The following is a 26,443-nucleotide window of genomic DNA, read 5'->3' as shown; positions in this document are numbered from 1 at the left end:
ATTGCAAAGTCATGCATATGGGGAGTGGAAATCCGAATGAACTGTATTCGATGGGGGGGGAAGGCTGATGTGCACGGAGCAGGAGAGGGACCTTGGGGTGATCGTGTCTAATGATATGAAGTGTGTGAAACAATGCGACAAGGCGATAGCAAAAGCCAGAAGAATGCTGGGCTGCATAGAGAGAGGCATATCGAGTAAGAAAAGGAAAGTGATTATCCCCTTGTACAGGTCCTTGGTGAGACCTCACCTGGAGTACTGTGTTCAATTCTGGAGACCGTATCTTCAAAGAGACAGAGACAAGATTGAAGCGGTACAGAGAAGGGCAACCAGAAAGGTGGAGGGTCTTCATCGGATGTCATACGAGGAGAGATTGAAGAATCTAAATATGTACACCCTGGAGGAAAGGAGTAGCAGGGGTGATATGATTCAGACTTTCAGATACTTGAAAAACTTTAACGATCCAAAGACAACGGCAAACCTTTTCCGTCAGAAAAAAATCAGCAGAACCAGAGGTCATGAGCTGAGGCTCCAAGGAGGAAGACTAAGAACCAATGTCAGGAAGTATTTCTTCACGGAGAGGGTGGTGGATGCCTGGAATGCCCTTCCGGAGGAAGTGGTGAAGTCCAAAACTGTGAAGCACTTCAAAGGGGTGTGGGATAAACACTGTGGATTCATCAGGTCTAGAGGACGCGTATAAAGAGCAGGCAGCAAAACACTGCACAGAGCGGCAGTAGCCACAGAGGCATTCACGGAGCGGGATGCCAGTGTTTCCACCTTCACGGAGCGGAAGGATGGAGGGCTGCCATCTCACAATTAAAAAAGAAAAAAAAAACAAAACAGGAATGGGTTTATGGGCTATAGTTATTACCAATTATTAGGCTTATTCAATTACCAAGTATTAGGCTTTTCAATATTTGATGATAGTTAATGTGACTTTCAAGGCATACTTCACTTTCAATGCATATCCAGCATAGCTCCCTGCTTCAATGGCAGGGGAGAAGAAAAACTAATACTTCACGCATATCCAGCATTGCTCTTTGCTTCAACTGCAGAGAGCTATGCTGCCGCTTACCCAACTAATCAAACTTAATATTTCACTTGGAAGCAGCTCCATCACTGCTCTCTACATTAATAGTGGGGGTGAAAGGGAAATAGAACCTAAGGTTACTAAGAGCCAAGAGAAACAGATAAGTATGAGAAGAAAAGAAGTGTGAAGCTTGCTGGGCAGACTGGATGGACCGATTGGTCGTCTTCTGCTGTCATTTCTATGTTTCTAATTGGATTTCCTTGCCCTTCTTTCTTCTTAGTTTTAGTGTAAAATATCTTAAAAATAGATGGAATCTGTTCTCTAGGAATTTGTAATGTTTCCACTAAATACTTTATAAGTTGTTCTAGTGGTGCAATTAAACTTATATGTGGGAAATTTAATATTCTTAAATTCCTAGATCTTAATTCATTTTCTATATTCTCTATTTTTCTAGAATTAATCAGTCCTCCTTGCACCAAAGTATTCTGTGTAGTTTGAAGTGCAGATACTTGATTTTCCAGGTTTTGTATTTTATCATTATGTACTGCTAACAAAGGATCAGTTTGGCAGATATGTTTCTGTGTATCCATCATAATTTTAGACAAATTCACTATAGTGGATTCCAAGGATAGTAGAGCTTTCCATACAGATTCTAAGGTTATATCTTGCATCTTTACAGCAGTTAAGGTGGAAACGGCACTTACCAGACCCTCATGGCGGCTTTCTGCTCCCAATACTGGGGGCACCATCATGCCTTCTTTCTCAGTTATACACTCTGGAGTGACCGGTTCCAGGTGTTTATTCACATTCAATTCCAGCAAATGCTGTGATGTGCTCTATGGTTCCAGTTATTCCAGCACTAGATGCGCTTGCGGCCAACTCCCAACGGATTCCTCCCAAAAGGACCCAACTCACTCCGCAACTTTGGTCGAGTAACTGGACCTGAATCAGCTGGCTGCCAAAACTGCTAGGGTGAAGGTGTTATGGGAGGCCCGGGACCAAAGAGGTTAGTAAGTCCAGCAAAATAGGTGTTTGCTCCTTACCTACTATCGCAGCGGGCACGCTCGGGGACGAACTTGCCGTCGGCACAAAAAAGTTCTCAATATTTGTTTGAGATAGGGCTGGTGATGGTGTGGGCGGGATTTCCACCTGTATCTTGCCCTTTCTTTTTGTATGGGGCATGTCAATTGAAAAGAAATTAGGAAAATTAACAATACCAGGAGCTGCTTTGTTTTTTTTTTTTTTTTGTTTTTTTTTTTCATGTAATAAAATTTATTAATCGCCTAACACAAAAGGCCTAAGCGATGTACATAAATACATCTCCCTTGCCAAGACCATTTTGATTCTCCACCTGGAGGTTTAGAGGAGGGATGGAAAATATTCATAAATCTTATAAATATTCACTTTGAAGTGAAGGAGACTCAAGGGAAGTTGTTCCAAACTAAGCTGCGCATCACTGGCTGCTGCGTGCCGTAGGCGGGCCGATTTTAAAGGCCCTGGTAACGACGCAAACCGGAAATCCGAATTAGTGTCTGGGCAAGGCCCTCACCCGAAATGAAGCAATAAGTTCAAAAGGTAAATTGTCACTGGTTCCGGCTCCTTTTCAGATTTGTGCTCCCTTCTCCCTCACCTCTGTCAATAGTAATATTTTAAAGTTTCTCCAAAATTGGCAAAACTGCTTCCCCCAATCTCTGCCTGCCCAGGGAAGTAGGGGATAGGGACTGTAGATGGATGGTGGGATGTGGAGTATTTGTACATGTGTGGTGTACGTTTCTCTCACTCATAACCCCTTGCACTTTTGCTCCCTCTTTCCTTCCACTTTCTCATCCCTTCCCCCAATCCTTTTCACCTTCTCTCACAGTCCTCTCTTGCAACATGCCATATTTATAGTATAAGTAAAACCTGCTCTGGAGACCTTAATCCAGGAAGAGACTCTCAGACTTGGTATATGGGCCATAATAACTTCTGCTTTCTGTGCCTCCATAGCCTGTATCCTTTGGAGACTATTCATACCACCTCCCTCATAGTTCGGAAAAGAATAGTAGTATGATAGGCAGCTCCAGGAATCACCATTTTTCCCTAGTAGCCCTGTATTTATTTATTTAGGATTTTTATATACCGACATTCTCGATACAAATATCAAATCAGGTCGGTTTCCATAAAACAAAACTGTCGCGGTAAGGCGTTACAATAAACGGAGTTTCTGAACATGGTACCAAGCTGTAGAACCCTACAGCTTGGTACCATCACTGCCTGCCTTTTCTTGGCCTGTACCACCCTCTACAGTGGTTTTGGGAAGGCTCATGAAACCACCGTTTGAGCCTCTCCAATCCTGTGATCTTTGCTATCTCACTTGGAAAGTGATTTTTCTGTTGGCAATCACATCAGCTCGCAGAGTTAGTGAGTTACAGGCCTTAGTCACCTACCCGCCTTACATTAAACTTCTGCATGACAGGGTAGTACTCCGCACTCACCCTAAATTTTTGCCTAAGGTAGTATCAGAGTTTCATATCAATCCATTATACTACCCACTTTCTTTCCCAGGCCCCACTCAAACCCAGGAGAACGGGCTCTGCATACCCTTGAGTGTAAACATGCTCTAGCTTTTATCTAGACCGCAGGAAGGGCACTCAATTGTTTGTTTCCTTCGATTCCATCAAATTGTGCAAACCTGTGGGTAAACAGACTTTCTCCTCCTGGTTAGCGGACTGTATTTCCTTTTGTTACCAACAGGCAGGCATTCTGCTTCAAGACTGTGTTAAAGCACACTCTATCAGGGCCATGGCAACATCAGTAGTGCACCTACGCTTGGTGCCGCTTGCTGACATCTGTAAGGCTGCTTACCTGGAGCTCTCTCCACACCTTCGCAGCCCATTATTGTTTAGACAAGGCTGGCAGACAAGATTCCATCCTTGGCCAGTCTGTGCGACGCAACTTATTTGCGAACTGAGGTACCAACATCCTTCCACCAACCCAGTAGGGTTCAGGATGCCCTCTACCAAATTCCACCCCAGTTCTTGTGCCTGTTGCACGTCTTTGAGTACATTTGGTGCATTGCTTGGGCATCCTCAGCTCAGTACTCACCCATATGTGAGGACTACTATCCTGCTTGTCCTGTGAGAAAGCAGAGTTGCTTACCTGTAACAGGTGTTCTCACAGGACAGCAGGATGGTAGTCCTCACAAAACACACCCACCACTCCATGGAGTTGGGTTCGCTTAAGATTTATTTTATTTTTCGCATGTACTTTTACTATAAGACGAGACTGAAGGGGTACCCCTGCTGGCTGCAGGGTTGATGCTATGCTGGACATGCCCAGTAGGTGCTGGTCAAAGTTCTGGAAACTTTGACAAAAGTGTTCCGTGATTGGGCTCCATCCTGATGATGTCACCCATATGTGAGGACTAACATCCTGCTGTCCTGTGAGAACACCTGTTACAGGTAAGCAACTCTGCTTTCCCTTTAGTATTCCCCAATATTAGGTTATTCTGACCATGGATGCCTCCAACATGGGCTGAGTAGTTCATCTAGAGTAATTCCATATCTAAGTCTTCTGTTCATTTCAAGACAAAAGATGGCATATCAACCTGTTAGAGGAAGGCTCTCAAATGCACTGAAGGCCTTCAGAAATGAGGTGGCCAACAGAATTCTAGTTCAGACCAACAAGCAGGTATTTGTATACTCTGCTCAGGCAAAGAGGAATGGGACTCCATCTCCTGTATTGGGTAGAAGTTAGGGTATAAGATAGGATCAGCTTCCACAAGGATAACCTTAAGGTCCAGTTACCTGCTAGGAAAAGAAAATGCTTAACTGTTGGACCCCTATTAGTGGTCTTTAGATCTGTATAATGCACTGGCAGGCAGGATTTTCCTCAAATAGGGGACTGTACACAATGGATGTGTTCAGAGATACTACCTTTCTGTTCAGAAGGTGGGCTAACAGAAGATGCTGTATTTGCTGCATTGTAGGACTGGCTACTTATATGTACCCTATTTTCCTGCTGATCAAAACTTTGATAAAACTTACAGTACAGAGGATATTTGATCTTAATAGCACAGTGTTTTCTTAGACCGATGTTCCCTCTCTTACTTCAGAAATCCATTGCAGACCTAATCAGGCTGGGATTTTTCTCTAAACCTAATACTTCAATAGTTCAGTGTCTGTCCCTTACAGCTTGATATTGAGAGAGTGCCTTGGACTCTCTGAAGATGTGCCTTGAATCCTTCTGGTTTCTAAAAGGAGCCTCAATCATGAAGCTTCAAATGGCAAAGGTTTGTCTCTGGTGTAAGGGCAAATCTCGGGATCCTTTCTCTTGCTGTGCACAGACGTTGCTTGAGCACTTTGTATGTCTTTTGGAGTCCATTTAAAGAAAAATTATATACATCAATCATTTTATATATATCATCACCACTTTGGTACAAGGGGGCCCAATTTCTTCTGTCCCCCATTGACTGTTTTATATGGGGCTTGCTTCACTTCTTTCTTGATATGTTCTCCTGTTAGTAGGACCATCCTATAAGGTTTGTTTGTAGCAAAATAAAATAAAAAGGACAGCTCACTGATATACCACCAAACTACCATATGTCGTCTGTTTTAGTCTTTCATTGAGTGTCAGCAAGCCAGCCACAGTGCAGGCATTTTATAGCATTGACTGTTCTTTATCATTCACCCAGCTACAAGCTGCTTCAAAAATATTTTTTCAATTTTCAAAACTGCGCATAAAAACCCTTTCCATGAAAGTATGTTGAAAGACAATGAGTTCAATGGCCATCTGGCCCATCAGTGTTCCCAGATGCCAAACCCAACATAGTGACTGATCTCATAAATTCAATAAAACACATTTTAAGCATAAAGCACCCAAACAGTCCAAAAAAAAAAAGTAGATACCAAGTTCCTGATACCAGCTGATGTATTGTCCTGGGACTGCGTCTGGGGATTCAAAACATAAGTTAGTCCATTTAATGTTGTGGCTCCAGGTGCTCTCATTTTTGTGAATATTTTTGATAAGGCCATAAGATCTGTTTAATAAATATTAAATTGCAAAACAATGTCAGTAGTATAGAAGACTCAGCTGTCAATATGGTGCTCAAATCCAAACAATGTCTCACTGGATCAAACTATCTGACCGACTCTATAAAGATGCCCATGTGCCATATATCTGTCCATCACTGCTGACATCTGTCACATGGCTATCATCCATTGGTCTAAAACACAAATTGTCTCTCAACTGATAATAGAAAACATGAATAATAATATTCAGTGTTTAACCAAGGGGGGAACACAGTTTTTAGGCAGTGAATCCACCTTTGTTCGTAGTGTAATACAAATCTAGCAAAGTTACTCTCACGCCAGTCTGGAGCAAATGACTCAATGGCACAAAATTGAAATGAGTCATACTAGTGTCCATGTTCAGTGACATGAGAAACTAACAGAGCTGTAAGCCTTTTTTTTTTTTTTTTTTTAATTTATTTATTTTTTTTATTAAATGCAACTCCAATGTTCCATGCTCTGGATACCAACTGCTCATTAGGTTTTGCCCACATAGAACAAATCACATGAACATTTGATGATATAACATTGTTTTTACAGTTTGTATGAGACCATAGTAAAACCAGAAGGGAGGGTATTATGATGGAATTTGTCTGCATACACAAGCTGCAGACCGAAGGTTCACAAGTGTTTGGTTAACCCTCCAGGCCGGCTTAGTTTCAGCATGAACCACTTTCGCAATTTCATTTTTGGTTCCCTTTACTTCCCTCCTACATCCAGGATTTGCAGGACATGATTTTAGAATTGGAGAACATACAGGATTTATCATATGTTTTGCTAGCCACTCTTGATGTAGAAGCACTGTATACTAATATCCTTCAATCACAAGCTTTAGAGGTGGTAGCCCTGCATTTTGATCGTCCGAGACCATACTGGATTCCTTCAGTGTTTTTGATAGCTTTATTTGATCTTGCTATCACAAAAATTTTCAAAAGGTTTAGGGAACAGCTATGGGAGCCATGATGGACTCCTGTTCTAGTAAATTTGTATATGGGCTAATTTGAAGAATCCTGGTTATCTTCCCATCTGTTTCAATCATAATTATTGACTTGAAAGCACTACATTGTCAATGTATTTGTCCTTTGGAGAGGCACTCAGTTGGTTTGACCATTTTGTGATTTGGCTAAACAATATTGATAGTAAATTGAAATTCACAGCATCGGTAGATGCAAACAGGTTCATGTCTTTTGACATGACTGTATTTTCTGGGGGTCTCCATACCACCTTGTTTCACAAAGCAATCTATTGCAACACCTTGTTGCGGTTTGATAGTGAACACCCTAGATCTTTAAAGGAGAAGCCTACCCATTGGTCACCCTTTTAGGCTGTGTCGCATATGAGCCACTAAATCCGAGTTTTGTTCAGACACATGTCATGGGAGAACATTTTCTTCCCAGAAGGTATTGCAAAACGTGATAGACTTTAAGAGCAAAATGCCAACAAGTAGTTTTTTCTTCCTAAAGAACATATCTCAGATTCAAGATTGACTTGCTACCATTTTCTCCATATGTTGGATTATTGAAACAGGCCATTTTTTCAACATTGGCATGTCTCACAATTATATCCAGTGTTTCGAGATTTACCAAGGATAACATACTCAAGATAAAATTTCTTGGTGGTTTGATTAAATCGGCTTTTCACAACAAGTTTGTAACATGATAGGTCATTCCATTTCATCAGGTTTTCATCACTATGCAGGTCCTACTTGGTCTGCAGCTTGTGTATGCAGATTCCATCTTAGAAACCTCCTCTGGTTTTACTATTCAACTACAGTCTTGTACAAATTGCAAAACTCATGGGTTGTGTTTATATCATCAAATGTCCATGTGATTTGTTCTGTGTGGGCAAAACCCAACACAGTTGGTACCTGGATCATGGAACATCTGAGTTGCATAAAAAAAAAACAGGCTTGTAGCTCCACTAGTTTTCCATTTCATTAAATATGGAGACCTGTATGATTCGTTTCAATTTTGTCATTGAGTCATTTACTCCAGATTGGCATGGGGCAACTTTGCTTGATTTTTATTACAGCAAGAACAAAAGTGGATTAGAAACATAGAAATGACGGCAGAAGAAGACCAAACGGCCCATCCAGTCTGCCCAGCAAGCTTTCACATTTTTGTTTCCATACTTATCTTTTACTCTTGGCCCTTATTAGTAACTTTTTGGTTCTAGTTACCTTCCACCCCCACCATTGATGTAGAGAGCATTGCTGGAGCTGCATCTGAGTGAAATATCTAGCTTAATTGGTTAGGGGGAGTAACTACTGTAATAAGCAAGCTACTTCCAAGCTTATTTGTTTACCCAGCCTGTGCCATTCAGTCTTTGTTGGTTGTCTGAATATAATTCCTATTTTCTTTATTCCCCCTTGCTGTTTAAGCAGTGAGTTGCGCTGGATATGTATTCCAAGTGAAATATCAGGATTAATTGGTTCGGGTAGTAACTGCTGTAACAAGCAAGCTACACACATAATTATTTGTTTACCCAGACTATGTAATTCAGTCCTTGTTGGTTGTTGCCTGAATATAAATGCCCTTTCCCTCTTTCCCCCCTGCCGTTGAAGCAGAGAGCTATGCTGGATATGCATTCAAAGTGAAGTATCAGACTTATTTGGTATGGGGTAGTAACCGCCGCAACAAGCAAGCTACTCCCCTATTTTTTTTGTGAATGCAAATCCTTTTTACCACATTTCCTCTTGCCATTGAAGCATAGAGCAATGCTGGAGTCGCATTGACAGTGAGTATATTTATTGATTAAAGGTATTAATCACCAGGTAGTAGCCGTCATTCCCGCAAGCGACCCCATGCCTCTTCTCTTCATTCACATCCTATAGACTTTATGGATCCACAGTATTTATCCCACGCCCCTTTGAAATCCTTCACAGTTTTGGTCTTCACCACTTCCTCCGGAAGGGCGTTCCTGACATTGGTTCTGAGTCTTCCTCCCTGGAGTTTCAAATCGTGACCCCTGATTCTGCTGACTTTTTTTTTCCAATGGAAAAGGTTTGTCATTGACTTTAGATCATTAAAACCTTTCAAGTAGCTGAAAGTCTGTATCATATCACCTCTGCTCCTCTCTTCCTCCAGGGTGTACATATTTAGATTCTTCAATCTCTCCTCATAAGTCATTCGATGAAGACCCTCCTCCTTTTTGGTTGCCCTTCTCTGGACCGCCTCCATCCTGTCTCTGTCCCTTCGGAGATACGGTCTCCAGAACTGAGCACAGTACTCCAGGTGAGGCCTCACCAAGGACCTGTACAAAGGGATAACCACTTCCCTTTTCTTACTCTATATTCCTATCTATGCAGCTCAGCATTCTTCTAGCTTTAGCTATCACATTGTCAGTTCGCCAACTTTAGATCGTTACACTATCACCCCCAAGGTCTCTCTCCTTCTCTGTGCACACCAGCGCCCCCCCCCCCCCCCCCCCCCATCGAATACAGTTCTTTTGGATTTCCACATCCCATATGCATTACTCTGCACTTCTTGGCATTGAATATCAGCTGCCATTTCTTCGACCACTCTTCCAGCTTCCTTAAATCTAGTCTCATTCTCTCCACTCCTTCCGGCGTGTCCACTCTGTTGCAGATCTTAATGTCATCCGCAAAAAGACAAACATTACCTTCTATCCCGTCCGCAATGTCGCTCACAAAGATATTGAACAGGACCGGTCCCAATACCGATCCTTGCGGCACTCCACTTAACACCGCTCTCTCTTCAGAGTAATTTCCATCTACCATCACACATTGTCAACCAGTTTGTAATCCAGGCCACCACCTTGGCGCACTCTCCTAAGCTCATTTTATTCACCAATCTCCTGTGCAGGACTGTATCAATAGCTTTGCTAAAATCCAAGTAGATGATATCGAGTGCTCTTCCTCGATCCAATTCCTTAGTCACCCAATCAAAAAAGTCGAACAGATTTGTCTATTAGGACCTTCCCTTGGTGAAACCATGCTGCCTCTGGTCCATTGTCTAAAGACTATAATCCGTCTTGGTTTAAACCAGTGTTGTCGCTTTTGGTTCAGGGGCCACATGAACAATTGTTGAACAGCTCACAGGCCGGATTAACAATATTGCTGCTATTAAACACCAAATTATAACTTGAGAAAGTTTAGACCAGTGTAGTCCCAGTCTACTCTAAAAATTTAGATTCTAAAAAGTTAACCAGAGTCTCTCATGTCATAAGATAATCACATTCAGTGGGAAATCTGACCCTGCTTTTGTTTACACAAGTAGTCTGTCAGCTCCAACTGTAGAGCTCGCAATGATGCTGTTAAATGTTAATCTGTAAGCAGAGATCGTGACTTTGTTTTTGTGTTTTTTCATTCTTGAAAACAACTGTTCGCAGCAGTAGGTGCTACCAAACAAAGCAATGAACGTCTTGGCATCTTGTGACTGACAGATTGGGGAACATGTGCGGTGAAACACAAGAACTGTAGAATCTCAGAAGATAATGTTCAGTAAAAGCTCTCTTCAAGTCACTGTCATTCTTAATGTCCATCTGGTTTCTATCAGCATAGTCTTTCGGATCAGTTTGAAACGAAATACTCAGCTTCATGACGTCGGTATGTTTTCTGAAATTCTCGAACCTTTGAAGTCATCAATCAGTATGACAATTCTGAGTTCTCATGTTGCACTGTCAGTAGGTCTTGTGAAAAGGTCTGTCAAGTGTACAACTTCAGAATAAACTGTGAATGAATAAGCTCCAATTTCTCAGTGAATGTAACTACATGTTCATACAATTTGTGCGCCAGCTGATTCTTTCCTTGATGTTTCAGGTTCAAGCCTGCCATATATTTAATCATATCGACCAAAAACACCAAGTCAGTCACCCACGAATTATCATCTAGGAAATTTTATATTCTTCTCTTTGTTGGCCATGAATGTCTTTATTTCATCACGTAAGCTTTAGAATCTGGATAGTGTGCCTGACCTGTTGAGCCATCTAACTTGGCTGAAGTAAATCACATAATCATGATCTGAGCACACTTCCTCCCTCCAGAAAAGATTTAAACTCCCTGTGATTCAGACCTCTGGATCGTATGAAGTTGATACTTTTTCCATCGCATTTTTCATTTCCAGTTAGTTGGCGCACAAGGTTTCCTGGTGATTGATGCAGTGGTGTATGGCGACTTCCTGTGGCACTGATTTCTCGCAAATCCATTCCACTTCCCAGCCATGGCTGGTGCTCCATCTGTTATGCCAATCAGCTTGTTCTCACGCAGATTGAAATTCTCCATTAACTGCTTGACTTTATCAAAGATTTCCTGTTGTCATGCCCTTCATTGGACAATGGAAAGTGTTTCTGTAACTCATCTTACAAATATTGCTAGTTCAGCTGTGTCACTTATGTCTGTGCTCTCATCAACTGCTAAACTGTAAAACTCGCAATCATGAAGTCTCTTGATCAAGGTCTTCTGAATATTTGTCATCAGGTCATCAACTCTTCTAGCAATAGTCTAATGAGAGAGGCTGACATTTTGCACCAGACGTCTTATCTGGGCAAGCTACATCCATAAACAGTTCCAAGCATTCCTTAACCAAATTCCCATCTGCATACGATTTTCCTCTCTTGGCTATGGTTTCTGCTATTAAAAAGCTGACCTTTGTTGCTCCTTTGGAACTCTGATTTGCTACTTTAAACAAAAGCTGTTGGCTGACAATGCTTTGTTTCAACAAGTCGATGGCAAATCTAAGCACAAAACTTTATCTACATGTTCCACTACGAAAGTCATCCATCTATGAACTTCTGAATGTGTGGTTTTTGACATCAACTTTACTTTTTTTTTTTTTTAACTCATCCTACTTCCACTTACAGATGCCGCCATTTTTGCTGTCAGTATTTACAACGGGTGTCTGTAAGAGCTGGAATGAACCGAAACAGTCTTTAACTCTCTTTGCTCCCCTCCTCAGGCAACTTCTGTGTCCCCTCCTTATGCAGAACCTCTAGCTTCTCCTTCACTGCCCCCTCCTCTAGCTTCTTTCTCTCTCCCCCCCTCCTTCCTCTGTGCAGCAGCGTGTGTGTGTGTGTGTGCGCGATTCTACCTCCCTCCTCAGCTTCTTTCTCTCTCTTTTGCAGCAGTTTCTCTCACTGTTCACCTGATCATACATCATCTTTGATTCCCTCCTCAAGCAGCTTCTCTCTCTCTGTTCCCCACCTTATGCTGCTGCTTCTTGTGTGTGGTGTGTCCTTCTCAAGTCCAGCACATCTCCAGTTCACACACACATACTCACACACACAAACACACTATCCTCTCCCCTTGTACTCCCCACCCTCAGATCCCCAATTCTACCCACTCACCCACCCACCTGCTGAGTCCCGGGTCAATCATCACCGGCGGCAAAGACAATTAAAGGTTTCCTGCACATTCCTCTGCCGGCGTTGGGGCCTTTTCTGCTACACAGAATCCTGCCTGCGCGATAACAGGAAGTTGCATCAGAGGGGGTGGGATGCAGTGTAGCAGGCTCAGATACCAGCAGAGGAAGGCGAAAGAAACCTTTAATCTCCTTTGCCGGTGTTCGACTCAGGACCCGGAGGGAGGTGAGAGGGTAGTGTGGGGCATGGGAGGACAAGTTGTTGCCCGAGTGGTCAGTCTGCCCCTGTTGCAGCACTTGGCTCAGAATGCATGGGCTTGTTTTCCTGGAAGTGTGGGGTTTTTCCCCCATCGGAAGGCAGCCGCTTACCCCCAAATGAGGATTGAGACCCCCTCCCATTTAGGAATCACTGCTTTATCAGCTGCTAGATATGGAAGGGAGTTTTCCCTTGCACCCAATCCGTGGGCTGGATAGAAAGGCTTGGCGGGGCTGTACATTGGACAACCCTGGTTTAAACACTGAATATGATTTTTCATGTTTTCTACAATTAGTGATGAGACATATATTGGTGGTTATTTTTTTATGTTTTTAGACCAGTGGATGATGGCCTTGCATTCTGTGTGACAGATGTCGTCAGCAATGGACAGATCACTTGGGCATCTTTATAGTCTGTCAAATGGAGGATACGGTTTGAACCAGTGAGACATTAGTCTAAATTTGAGCACTGCATTGACAGCTAAGTCCAATGTATTACTAACATTACTTTGAATTCCCTGACACAGTTCCTGAATGAAACACCAGCTGATGTTGGGAATTTGATATCTACTTTTTTTGGACTGTGTTTGGGTGCTTTAAGCTTAATGTTTGTTTAAATTTGTGAGAGCAGTTGCTATTTTGGGTGTAGTGTCTGGGAACGCTGATGGTCCAGATAGCCATTGAACTAACTCATATTGTCTTTTGACAAACTTTCATGGAGAGTGTATTTATGTGCAATTTTGAAAATTGAAAAAAAAACCTGTTGAAACAGCATGTATTTAGGTGAATATTGGTGAGCTGGCTTTTTTTTGTTTGTTTTATTTGTAGAACAATGGCCAATTTTCATGTTCTTGGTCTAGTTCTATTGATTTCTAGGAGTGTCTTCTGGTTTTGTTCCATGAGTTATGGTTAAAAAGGAGAAACCTTTTTTCTGATAGGAGAATTCTTACTTCAGTTGTACAAGTTACTTGTTTGACTAGGTTACAGTATCAGAGTAGCAGGCCCAGCAGCATGTGGGAAATCCCTGCACATAACTTAGATGCTTTGTCACAGCACAGGTCAGGTAGTCTATCCATGCGACTCATTCTCAGATGGTAGCAGTACAGTATATATAAGCATTCACCAGTACCTTTTATTGTATTATGTTACTCATGTTAGCCAGTTCTGAGTTCATCAGATAAGGTGTCTTATGTGATTTCTTAATATTTTCTCTCTAGTTTTGGACACATGATGACCAAGGAGAAACAAGAATCAGTCCGTAAAGAGGACCTGGCCAGAGCAACGTTAGTTACCATCACAAATAACATTGGCTCTATTGCACGAATGTGTGCACTTAACGAGGTCAGAAATATTTGCAAGAACTTTTTTTTTTCTTCTCATGGGGCACTAGTATGAATAAGTGTTTTTTTTGGTTGGTTTGTTTATGTCCCTGTTCTAGCATTCTCTGTTGTACCAGTTTAACTGCAGTTGCAGAATTTCTTTATTCTCAGATTTTTTTTTTTTGTAGTCCACATGCCATTTTAGTGACATTTGAACGAGTAAATTGTTTTTATGTGGAAAAAACAGTGCAAAGATATTTCTGCCGCTTAACAGCTTTGCACGTTTTATGGTTTATGCCACACTAAATGCTTAGAATAAAAAACTTGAGGACATAGTGTACATCAGAGACACAAAATGAGAATAGATTAAATGCAATCTAGTTTTATAAATGTATATTTTCAGATAAGGTTTGCTTATAAAATAGTCAAAATAAGCAATAATGCTTTCCAGAGGAAACGTAGACCCCAGTCTATGGATAAGACACTCCGGTTAGAAATTAGCATTAGTGAAAGCAGACAAAATAATAGGATTGGAATATCTCTACTTAGGAAGATGTTTCTCAGGCAATCCTTTTTGGTCACTTGCTGAAGACATAAATATTTCAACTAAAAATGAGTAGACAGAAGGCTGGCAACTACAGACCAGTCTGATGTAAATGGTAGGGCAGGGAAAGGCAACTCTGGTCCTAGAATGCCATGAACATGTTTGGGTTTTCAAGATATCCACATTGAATATGCATGAGTTCTGTCTGCATGCACTGCTTCCACTGTGTGCAAATATATCTTAAGAACATAAGAAAATGCCATACTGGGTCAGACCAAGGGTCCATCAAGCCCAGCATCCTGTTTCCAACAGTGGTCAATCCAGGCCATAAGAACCTGGCAAGTACCCAAAAACTAAGTCTATTCCATGTAACCATTGCTAATGGTAGTGGCTATTCTCTAAGGGGTAGATTTTCAAACCGCGCGAATTGGCGTACCCCTGCTGGCGCATCAGGCGCAAGCAAAAGTACGCGGGATTTCAGTAGATACGCGCGTAGCCGCTAAAATCCTGGATCGGCACGCGCAAGGCTATCGATTCTGTATAGCCGGCGCGCACCGAGCCGCGCAGCCTACCCCCGTTCCCTCCGAGGCCGCTCCGAAATCGGAGTGGCCTCGGAGGGAACTTTCTTTTGCCCTCCCCTCACCTTCCCCTCCCTTCCCCTACCTAACCCACCCGCCCGGCCCTGCCTAAACCCCCCCCCCTTACCTTTGTCGGGGGATTTATGCCTCCCGGAGGGAGACGTAAATCCCCGCGCGCCATCGGGCCGCTAGCGCGCCGGGACGCAACCTGGGGGCGGGCACGGAGGGTGGATATCCTGAAAACCTAAAGTTAAGGACACTCCAGGACCAGAGTTGCTTACCCCTGGGGTAGGTAAATCTCTGGAGCCTCACAAGAGAATGGTTTATAAAATATCTGGTCCTGGAGTGCCACAAACAGATTTATTTATTCAGGGTATCCCCAATGAACAGGTATGAGAGAGATTGGTGTACAGTGGAGCAGTGCATGCAAATAGACCTCGTGTTTATTCATTGTGGATATCCTAAAAAAACAGTGTCTCACTCCAGGACTGTAGTTGTCTACCACTGTGGCACGGAAATCTCTGGAACAACACAAAGGAATGTATTATGAAATGTCCTCTGTCTTACAGGATCCTATATCAATGGTGTTCACTCTCAGCTCTCTAGGGCCACCAACAGGTCAGGTTTTCAGGATATCCCTATTGAATAGATTTGCATGCACATGCTTCTATTGTATGCAAATGTTTCTCATGCATATGCTTTAGGGATATCCTGAAAGTCTGACCTGTTGGAGGCCCTTGAGGGCTGAGAGTGAATACCACTCTCCTAGGTGGTATGAATTCTCACTGTGTGGTAAGACATTTATTTATTTATTTGAAATTTTTGTATTACCGACATTCGTTAGGCAAACATCACATCGGTTTCCATGTAACACAAAACTGGCCAACAGGGCTTTACAATGAAACTGATATACAAAACATGTCCTTTCGTTTTTGGCTGGGTGATGAAATTAAATCATGAAGTGGGTGTGTTTAGATTGCAATAAGATTGCCTTAATCATTTAACATAGCAAATGTAAATAATTGAAATATAACTATTAAACAAGTCAGGCAACCTGGGGCTGGGTCCTAATGTGATGAACTGTGTTGATTCATTTTAAGTAGTATAAGTGGGATACTATATTAGCCTTCCATCTAGTGCTCCTGTATATCTGTGTTTTGGGGTGTTTTGTTCTTTTTTTTGCGCAAGTTTCTCTAAAGTTTGTAATGGGATGTGATCAGGTTGGGTGACAGGACAGTTGGGATAATCATTGGGACACTAGGGAGATGTATAATCAATAGAATGGATGAGGTGGTGGCAACTTCTACAGAATGTCCAGCTCTGGGTACTGAATCACTGGAAGGGTACAGATTTCTTCTGGATTGTTCATAAAAATGATGCCAAATCTACACCACAAACCTGTTCTGGTGAGATTTTGGAAGCTAAATAGTGGGAAACTGGATAGCTCAAGGGAACTGATAAGATTACAGAGCCTGTCACCTCTAAGTTGCTGTTTGAAATACAGCTCATGTTGGTAGGGATTTATTTAAAAAAAAACTAGCCTATGTGAAATGATTTGGTGTTTTGGGGTTTGTTTTTGTTTTTGTTTTTTTTTTAAACAATGGATAAGTGTTCACCTCATTAAAACCCCCATCATGAATTGGCACTTTGTTTTCTGCAGAAGACACAATTACTCAAGCATAAAATTTTAATTATTTGATCATCCCTCAGGAGCAGGGTTAAGGCACATTGGCAGGACAATGTGATGACGCTTTCTGGATAGATGAAGATTTTGGTGTTTAGTGCTTTCAGTTTGACACCTTTCATGGTTACTTAATTTAATAAAAAAAGGACTTGGAAGAGAAGAGAAAAGGGAGTGGGAATATATGAATGACCCTAAAATACTTCCAAGGTATAAATGACGAATAAGAGGCAAGCATTTTTAGGTGTGTCATCTAGATAGTGCAGTAAATCCAGGATTAACGTAAGGAAGTATTTTCATAGAAATGGTAAACGCATGGATAGCTGAACAGAGGAGATGGTGGAAGCACAAATATCCAAATGAAAAAACAAAATGCATGGAATAAGTACAAAAGATAAGTTATGTTGAAAAACTAGGATAAAGTCCCCTAACAGGTTTTTGGCTTTTTTTTTTTGGTGGTTTTCTTTCTGTCATTAGTTTATTTTGTTTAATTGTAGATTTCAGAAATTGTCCCTGCACCCCAAACAATACTGTGTGCTTTCAGCTTCTTTACTGTGCTGCCTTGTAGGATTGATATCAAGCAGCATTGTACAGGGCTATGAAAGAACAGAGTTCTGATCATCGAATTTTTGATACCAATGGTGATACACCGTTGGAACAGCAGTTTATAAGGTCATTTCTTTTACAGCATTTGATATTAATTTTTTCTTAATTGTATTTAAAAACAGTTCTCTGTTTCAATACTTAGGTCATATAACTTGTTTGCAGTGCTTTGAATCACTTTTTAAATTACAAAAAATTGTCTAAAAGCATTTAAAATATTTCATATGAATACAAAATTAGAAGCTTCCTAAACTAGGTTGCTGTAGCTTTCTCTAAGCTGTTTTACAGTATGTAGTCTTGTTGGTAGTTTAAAAATTTCTTGAACTACTCCTGTTCTACTGACTTTAAAGGCAGCAGAGTAAGCAAGAGAGAGACATCCGTAACAATGATTTTTTTTCTTAGGGCTGGAAAAATATTTAGAAAACTGGAGTGTCCACCCAAATTTTTCAAAGCCAAGGAAACATTTTCCTTCTGATTTACATTTTTTTGCAGTCTTTTCCATTTGTTTTTATTTGCCTTTTCTTTATTCTCCCCTTCCTCTAGCTTCTTTTCTGTATGCTTCAGTCTAGCCGTGGGGTAGGTAATTCTGGTCATTAAGTGCCTCAAACAGGCCTGGTTTTCAGGATAGCCACAATGAATATGCATGAGATAATTGTATACTATAGAGGCAATGCATGCAAATAGATCACATGCATTTTCATTGTGGATATGTTGAAAACCAGACCTGTTGGTGTCACTTGAGGACTGGAGTTGCCCATCCCTGAGTCTAGCCTCTCTTCACCTTCCTTCTCATACATGCAGCCTTTTCCTCAGCTAGGCTTTTCCAAGTCTGCTTGGCTGTTAGCTGTCCTGGGCCATGGTGGCTTCTTGTCTATGTGATCCAGCAGCAAAGAACCAAATTCTAGGTTCTCTTGCCCCTGAGCATTTCCCATATCTGTTAAGACAGATGAATCCAGAACCAGTGGGTTATGCACATCTACCAGTAGGTGGAGACGGAGCAAAACTAATGTTACTGCAGGGGTATATATACTGTGATATCTGCCCTCCAGTATTCTGTCTAGAGCAAATGATGGATGTGCATCTCCCTACTGGAAGATTGCTTTAAAAAAGAAAAGATTGAGAGGAAGAAAGTAAAGGTTCTCCTGAGGCGATACAGAAAGGTCCTTCCCTCAGTTGAGTGTGATAGCCATTCGACCCCCCCCCAGTTGAGTGCCTTGGTCCAGTAGCCAATTCCCGGCATGAACTTAGCTGATGGGAGGAAGCTATGCATGGCAGTGAAGGCAGTAGCTCTCTCCCCCTGTAGCCAGAGACCAGAGCTATACTCAGCCAGGATGGACTGAGCTCAGGTAAAGAGTTGTAAATTTAAAAAAAAAAAAAAAAGGGGGATAGAGTATTAATCCCCCTTTCTGGTCCCCACGGCCTTGGCACGCTGATCAGACTTGTTTCCTGCCTCTGTGGAGGGTTTGGGGATCACAGCAGTCTGGCAGGTTGAGTGGGCTTTTTAGTCTAGGCCCTTTTCTCAGGCTTTTCTGTGGCACTGCTTAGCAGGTTACAGCGGTGTTTGCATGTTTTTGTTCTGCGCATGTCCGCCACACTTCTGGACCTGTAGTTGGTTTGCACCTGCTCATCAAGGTGGGGTGTCCGCCTGGGCAGCATACTTAAATGTCCAAAACTTTTGTGCGTCCAGGTCTTGGACATCCAGGTTTGTGTGTCCAGGTTATAGACATCCCTTTTCTTGGGCATCCTTATTTTGTACGGACACACAATGAGACGCTGTTGAGCGTTTTGATAGTGGATGCATACTATGGCACAAGTAATAAAGAAGCCTGAGGCCTTGCAGGTGCTGCTTCATGGAAACGTTATGGCCACATTTGAAATGCAGGTGTGGATTTTGGAACTAAGACACAATTTGGAAAACATTTATTTTTCAGGCCCCTGAGGAAGGTTTTCAAAACACGAGCCGTGTCGGGCCATGTATTATGAACCGTGTGAAACGATAAGTGTGTTTTGTTCTTTATTAGAGATAAATAAGAATAAAACCCACACAGGGCACAGGCTCGGGTAGCGGAACCTCCCAAGCCTCCCAGTGAAGGTGTGCTGACCCACCTTCGGGAACAGGAGATTAGGAGGTTGCCTCTCTTTATCATAGTTGGGTCGAAATATCATCAGACCAGTGGATCCTGGAAGTGATACGAGATGGATAGGCGCTGGAGTTTTACAGTGTTCCTTGGGACAAATTCATGGTGTCTCCCTACCACTTCCTACAGAAGAGGCAGACAGTGGTTCGTACATTGGTAAGGCTCCTCAGTCTGAGGGCTGTGGTTCCAGTGCCTGCATCTCAGGAAAATATGGGCCAATATTCCACTTTTCGTTGTGCCCAAGAAGGGCTCCTTTTGTCCCATCCTGTATCTCAAGGGGGTCAGCTGACATTTGGGGGGGGGAGGGGCTTGTTTTTGCATAGAAACATTGCAGTCAGTGATAATAGCCATGAAGTTGGCATTTCTTACTTCCTTGGTATTGTCCGAGGCATACCTGCATATTCCCATCTGGCTAGAGCATCAATGATTTCAGTGCTTCATGGTTTTGAGGTGTCATCAGTTTCAAGTGCTATGTTTTGGTTTGGCCTTGGCCACTGCGCCTAGAACCTCTTTCCAAAATGATGGGTGTGGTGGCGGCAGAGTTGAGAGAGGATGGGATTCTGCTTCATCCGTACTTGGCCAAGACTCTAGAAGAAAGCCTGAGCTTGGTTGGGTGGTGGACCTGGCCAAGAGCAGTCTTCAGCCGTCCCAATTGCTAGTCTCTTGATGTCTGGTTCAACATGAAACAGGACAGGGTGTTCTTGCTGGCGGGTTGTATTCGGATATAATCTCAGGCATGTCTTGATGGACACACTATGCCCGACAGTGTGGTCCTATCTACATATGCTCGAATTGATTGGCAGCGACCCTGGAAATGGTACCACGGGTGAGAGCGCATATGTATCCTCTTCAGCATACTCTGCTGTCTCGGAGCCCGCAATCTCAGGACTACTCAATTCAGCTTCATCTGCCGATGGAGGTCTGCACACACCTGCAGAAGTGGTTAAAAGCGGATTTTCTAACGTGTAGCAAATGGACTCAGGACCAATGGGTATAGTGTACTCATGATTAGCAGTTGGAGACGGATCAGATTTCAATCTGATATCAGCCCTAGTACATATACCTCCTGCAGGAAGTGCAGCTCTTCAATATTTTCCGTCTCAATAGCAGTTAGGGACTCCCTGCATGCTCTCACAGCGTTCGAGCAAATTCAACAGAGAAAAAACCCTAAATTCAGAAGAAAACTTACCTCTATAGACAAGCCCCGCTCTCCTGCGGTGATACCCTCTGGTCTCTCCCCCAGTTGAGAATTCCCGAGGTGATTTCCGTGGTCCATCGGAGGTAAGCCTCTGAACGGCGGCCGATCCTCGGCGGGGACCTAGCCCCCGACTTCGGGCACGGCTGAGAGGCAGCAGGTGCATCCTTGAGCGTGGCGGTGAAGGTATTTGCCCTCTCCCCCCCGCAGCCGGATTCCGCCCGGAACGAAACCAGGAAGGGCCAAAGACAAGGTAAGGTAGAAATCTTCTAAGACTCCGGTCTCCGAGGTTCGAGGAGTCGCATAGGTCGCCGGCCGGGACCAGTGCCGCCGGGTTGATCCGCCCTAGCAAGGCCAGGCCCCGGTTAGATTCAAGGGTTCTCCCACGTGGAGACCCTCTGAGGTGGTCGCCATATTGCCCGCGTGGTCGCCGTCGCCATTTTGGCCTTATTCGCCCCTCTGTCCGCCGTCTCGACCCAGGCTTGCTAGGCGCACAAAAATACATGTGTGCATAAGGTTACACGCACAAGTGCCGTTTTGATGAGATACACGTGCAACACGCGCTTACTGGGCCGGGCGCATAACTACAGCTTAGGCGCACACAACCCGCACGCACATCTTCGCACTTAAGTGCATAAAGATTTACGCGCCTATATCCATGGCACCGCCGGAAATGGAGAGCAAGGCTCAAGGCCTCTGCCCAGCATGCCATATCAGAGCCACACAAAACGAAGAGGCCAATGCCCTGTGCGTCCAGTGTGAGGAGGCCCTGGGAGATCCAGCCCAGGGCCAGTCCCACCCAGGGCAGAGTACTAGCTCCTCAATGAGTACCCCAGACCTAGCAAATTCTAGCGGGACTCCCCCCTCAAACGGGGACCCCCAGGGACTCAGCGCCCCCTAGCTTGGACCCAGCATCCATCTCATGGGTGGAATTCTTCAAAGGCCTACACACCTTCATTCACATGCAGACGGAGCCTCCGGCAAAACAGCCACAGCCTCCACCAGAAAACCTTCATGTCCCAGGCCCCTCTAGGCCCAGGCAAATGTTTCCACTGCCCAGAAGTCCCACCTACGGGGACACAGATAACTCTGAAGAGGAATCAGAGCCCCTAGAAGAGGGGGAACTACCCCCCCCCCCCCCCGGGGAACAGAGTCTCACCAGACCATGAGATGCTTCTTCACCAAGGACGAGCTCCCAGATCTGGTGGTCACCCACAGCCTGAAGGAGCTTGCTATCCCGGGCACAAGCGCTTCAGGGGAACCTAAGACGAATCCCCTGCTAGAGGGACTCCGCCAGACTTCCTGCCATTTCCCTCTGTTACAAGCCGCCCAGCAGCTAATTGACCTGGAATGGAGTGCACCAGAGTCCTCATTCAAAGGGGGACGGGCTATGGCAGCCATCTACCTTCTGGACCCGTGCCCAAAGACCTCCTGACATGCCCAAAAGTGGATGCCATGGACTGCGCGGTCTCGAAGCGCACCACCATCCCAGTGGAGGGAGGAGGAGCAGCGCTCAAAGATGCTCATGACAGATGTCTGGAATCCATCCTTAAACAATCCTTTGTCGCCGCTATGTCCCTACAAATAGCGGCTTGCTGCACCGTGGTGACACATGCCTGCCTATCACAGACCAGGAGCAACACCCCTGGGGAAGCCATGAAACCAGCAGTATCATTCCTTGCGGATGCTGCTTCCGATCTGGTGCGCACAGTGGCTAGAGGAGTGTCATGAGCTGTGGCAGCCAGGAGGCAACTCTGGCTCCGAAGCTGGTCGGCCGACGCATCGTCCACAACGCGACTCACAAGGATGCACTTCAAGGGATCCCTCCTGTTCGACAGCGAACTAGAGAAACTGGCTAACAGATGGGGTAAGTCCCCATTGCCATGACTACTGGAGGACAGGAATAAGAAACACCAACGCCCCTTCCCCCGATCTTCCAGGGGCAGAAGTTCGCAGCGCTTCAATCCATACAGAAACTCTTATCACACGTCTCGTACTGAAGGCAGGAACCAGTCCTTTTGGAACAAGCACAACAAAAGGGGAACCAGCTCGGGCCCCAGCCGCACCCCACAATGAGATTCGGCCGACCCGTCCAAAGGAAGAAGCCATAGGGGGCAGACTTGCCCATTCTCAAGCTCCTCCACTGGCTGCCTATAAAGCAAAGGATCCTATATAAAGTACTCACCGTAATTCATAAATCCATTCACAATATCTCTCCTCTTCAATTATGTAACCAACTACGCCCTCACTCCTCCTCTAGACCCATCAGAGGAGCATATAAAGGCACACTCTATGTACCTTCAACAAAATCCTCGCATCATAAACGTGCCATATCTACAGCAGGCCCCATTCAATGGAATGCGCTCCCACCAGACATTCGGCTTGAGTTCTGCCACTCTTCATTCAAAAAAAAACTTAAAACCTGGCTCTTTAGCCAAGCTTTTCCAGGACCATGATCATCATTTTTTCCCCTCCAACCAGCAAGAACATATCTTCTTCACAAACCCCCATTTTCCATACCACTACCTACTTCGGTATCTAATCTCTTGCTGCAGGACAGTTGAGACGTTCTCACTTATACATTATAATTTTTATGCTCAATAAGACCTGTCAACTTAATTGTTTAAGTCTTTTTTTTTTTTTTTCTCCTTTATCTTTTGGTCATCAATGTTACAACGTTATCATTAAATTTTGAACTTATGTACACTGTTCCAAGTTTCATAACCTTGTTCTATGTAATGCCTTTTGGCAATTTTCATGTTCTGTTTCAATGTAAACCGATGTGATCTTTATTTCATATAGGAACACCGGTATATAAAAATCTAAAAATAAATAAATAAATATTCTACCAAAGATGGGTTGAGAACTTTGGACAAGTGGGTTTTAACCATCATTCGAGAGGGGTACTACCTGGACTTCCTCCTGACAAGTTCGTGGAATCCCCCTGCCACGACCCCTCCAAGAGGGTGGCAGTGGAGGCGACTCTGACCAGATTACTGGCCCTAGAGCCATAACCCCAGTGCCTCCGCAACAAAAAAATACTGGACACTATTCCATCTATTTTATCGTCCCCAAGAAAAAGGGAACGTTCAGGCCCATCCTGGACCTAGTCAGTTAACTGCCGCCAAGGATCCCCCGCTTCCGCATGGAAACCCTACGCTCTGTAATAAGGGCGATACATTCGAGAGAATTCCTCACATCCCTGGATCTGTCAGAAGCCTACCTACACATTCTGATCCATCAAGAACATCAGCACTTCCTGGACCGTCACTACCAGTTCCGGGCATTACCCTTTGGGTTAGCCACAGCACCCCGGACGTTCACAGAGATAATGGTGGCGGCGGCAACACTGAGGAAGGAAGGCATCCTCGTACACCCTTACCTAGACAACTGGTTGATCAGGGCGAAATCCCCAGAAGAAAGTCGACAGGCAACCAGCAGAGTCCAGACCCTACTGGAGAGTCTCGGATGGGTGGTCAACACAAACAAGAGCTGTCTGCAACCCTCACACCCTCAAATACTTAGGAGTCCGATTCGACACCAGGGAAAACAAGGTCATCCTGACACCGGCGAGGAGATTAAAACTGATGAGCCAGTTACGAACCCTGCTGAGCGAACATTGCCCCACAGCATGGGATTACCTAAAAGTCCTCTGTCTCATGGCATCCACGCTGGAAGTGGTACCATGGGCATGAGCTCATATGAGGCCCCTACAGCACTCACTATATATTGTCAGACAATGTGATGACTGTGGCTTGCATCAATCGGCCAGGTGGAACCAAGAGCCAGTTGTGTCACAGGAAATCGCCCAACTTATGGAATGGGTGGAAATTCATCTTCAGGAGATCTCAGCCTCGCATATTGCAGGAAAGACAATGTAAGAGTGGACTTTCTCAGCAGTCTGGATCTAGGTGAATGGGAGTTACGGTGTTTCAGCTGGTAGTGGATCCCTGGGGTCTTCCGTTCCTGGACCTACTAGCGACTTCTCGCACTGCAAAGGTTCCTCATGCATTCAGTCACAGGAGAGATCTGAAGCCCTTGGGCATTGATGCCCTCCTGCAAGAGTGGCCGGAGGGCAAGCTGCTGTATGCCTTTCCCCCGTGGCCCATGTTGGGCAGGGTGATTCTAAAGATTGAGTCATGGGGGATGATGCTTGTGGGGGCATCAGATTGGCCCAGGAGACCATGGTATGCAGAAGGCCGTTAGTGGTCTCTCCTTTCCAGTTTCTGGCGCACAGGGATCTGCTGTGGCAGGGGCCTGCTCTTCACGATGATCCGACTTGATTTTATCTGACAATATGGCCCTTGAGAGGGCTCACTTGTTGAAGCGTGGATATTCTACTGTGGTGATTGTCACCTTGCTGCAAGCAGGAAGGTTTTCCACTTCCTTGGCCTACGTGCGGGTTTGTGTGTTCGAAGATTGGTGTGAAGATCAAAGGGTTGTTCCTTATTCGGTTCAGGTCCCGCTCATTTTAGAATTTTTGCAGGATGGATGGAATGAAGGTTTGGCCCTTAAGTCCTTGCAGGTACTGGTATCGGCTCTTGCCTGTTTCAGATATCGGGTGAATGGGGGACTCTTGTTGGCTTAACTAGATATGGCCTGTTTCTTGAAAGGAGTGAAGCATCTTCATCCATCCTTGTGGTTTTTGTCCTTAAACTGTGTTCTGGTGGCAATTGTTCGGCACATAAAATATCTGATCTGCAGGCTTTGTCTTGGTGGGAGCCGTTCCTTCAAGTGACTCTGGGGCAATATAGCTGCCTACTGTTCCTTCTTTTTTTGCCCAGTGTGGTTTTGGATTTTTACCTGAATCAGTCCATTTCCCTGCCGCCTTGGAACAAGGGAAAGAGATGCAGAGGAATTTCATCTGTTGCGGCCCTTGGATGTCAAGAATGTATATCGTGAGGTTTCTAAACCTCTTAGACGGATTACCTCTTCTTTATGGTGGAAGTAAACAGGGCGAGCCAGCTTTGTGGGCTACAATAGCTTGCTGGATTAAGGAGGCTGTCATGGCTTCGTATGTGGATGTTGAGCAGCTGTTGCCTAGTCAGGTTAGGGCTCATTCCACTAGGGCTCTGACAGTGTCATGGGCGATGGTTAGATTGTTGTCTTCCATAGACATTTGTCGAGCTGTGACTTGGTCCTCCTTGCACACCTTTTCCAGGAATTGTCTGGATGTGCAGACCTGGAAGGATGCAGCCTTCACACATGCGGTTTTGACTGGTTTGACTGGACCATGGGCAGTCTTTCTCCCCCCCCCCCCCCCCCCCACCCCCCAATTCTGGAGTAGCTTGGGTACATCCCATTGGTTCTGGTTTCATCTGTCTGAATGCTAAGAGAGGAGAAATTACTACTTAGCTGATAAATTTCCTTTTCTTTAGTACAGACAGATCAATCCAGCTTCCTGCCCTTGGCTGCCGAATGATTGTGCTATGGTCTTCCTGCGTGGCTATGTATTCCAGAGAGTACTAGTAAGTGTAAATCCAGTCCTTAGACTAGTTTTAATACATTCTTTGTCCGAGCTCATTGTTGACTGAGTGCTGGAATGGTTGTTTGTTAATTAAGCTTTGTTACTGTCCACAGTTTGTTTTTGCAGAAAATATTGGCAGGCTAATGTCACTGCAGGGGTATGTATACTGTGAGGTTAGCTTTGCTCACTCTCCATTTGCTGGTAGAGGTGCATAAGCCACTGGTTCTGGCTTCATCTGTCTGTTCTAAAGAAAAGGAAATTATCAGGTAAG

At 44.2% G+C, this 26,443-nt stretch overlaps 1 protein-coding gene across 4 annotated transcripts in view; it reads left to right on the top strand.

The window, feature by feature from the left end:
* The window catches only part of PANK2 (pantothenate kinase 2), a 96,856-nt gene that overhangs the window by 51,312 nt on the left and 19,101 nt on the right, over positions 1–26,443 (top strand). For all 4 annotated transcript variants that reach the window (XM_029593551.1, XM_029593543.1, XM_029593556.1 and 1 more), the window contains one exon: positions 13,865–13,988. In XM_029593551.1, the coding sequence (XP_029449411.1) occupies positions 13,865–13,988 (124 nt within the window). The remainder of the gene's footprint in view (positions 1–13,864; positions 13,989–26,443) is intronic.

The sequence above is a fragment of the Rhinatrema bivittatum genome, chromosome 1, assembly GCF_901001135.1.
Source record: "Rhinatrema bivittatum chromosome 1, aRhiBiv1.1, whole genome shotgun sequence".
Classification (NCBI taxonomy): domain Eukaryota; kingdom Metazoa; phylum Chordata; class Amphibia; order Gymnophiona; family Rhinatrematidae; genus Rhinatrema; species Rhinatrema bivittatum.
Note: the sequence above shows the minus strand (reverse complement) of the source record. Positions and strands in the feature narration are given on the sequence as shown.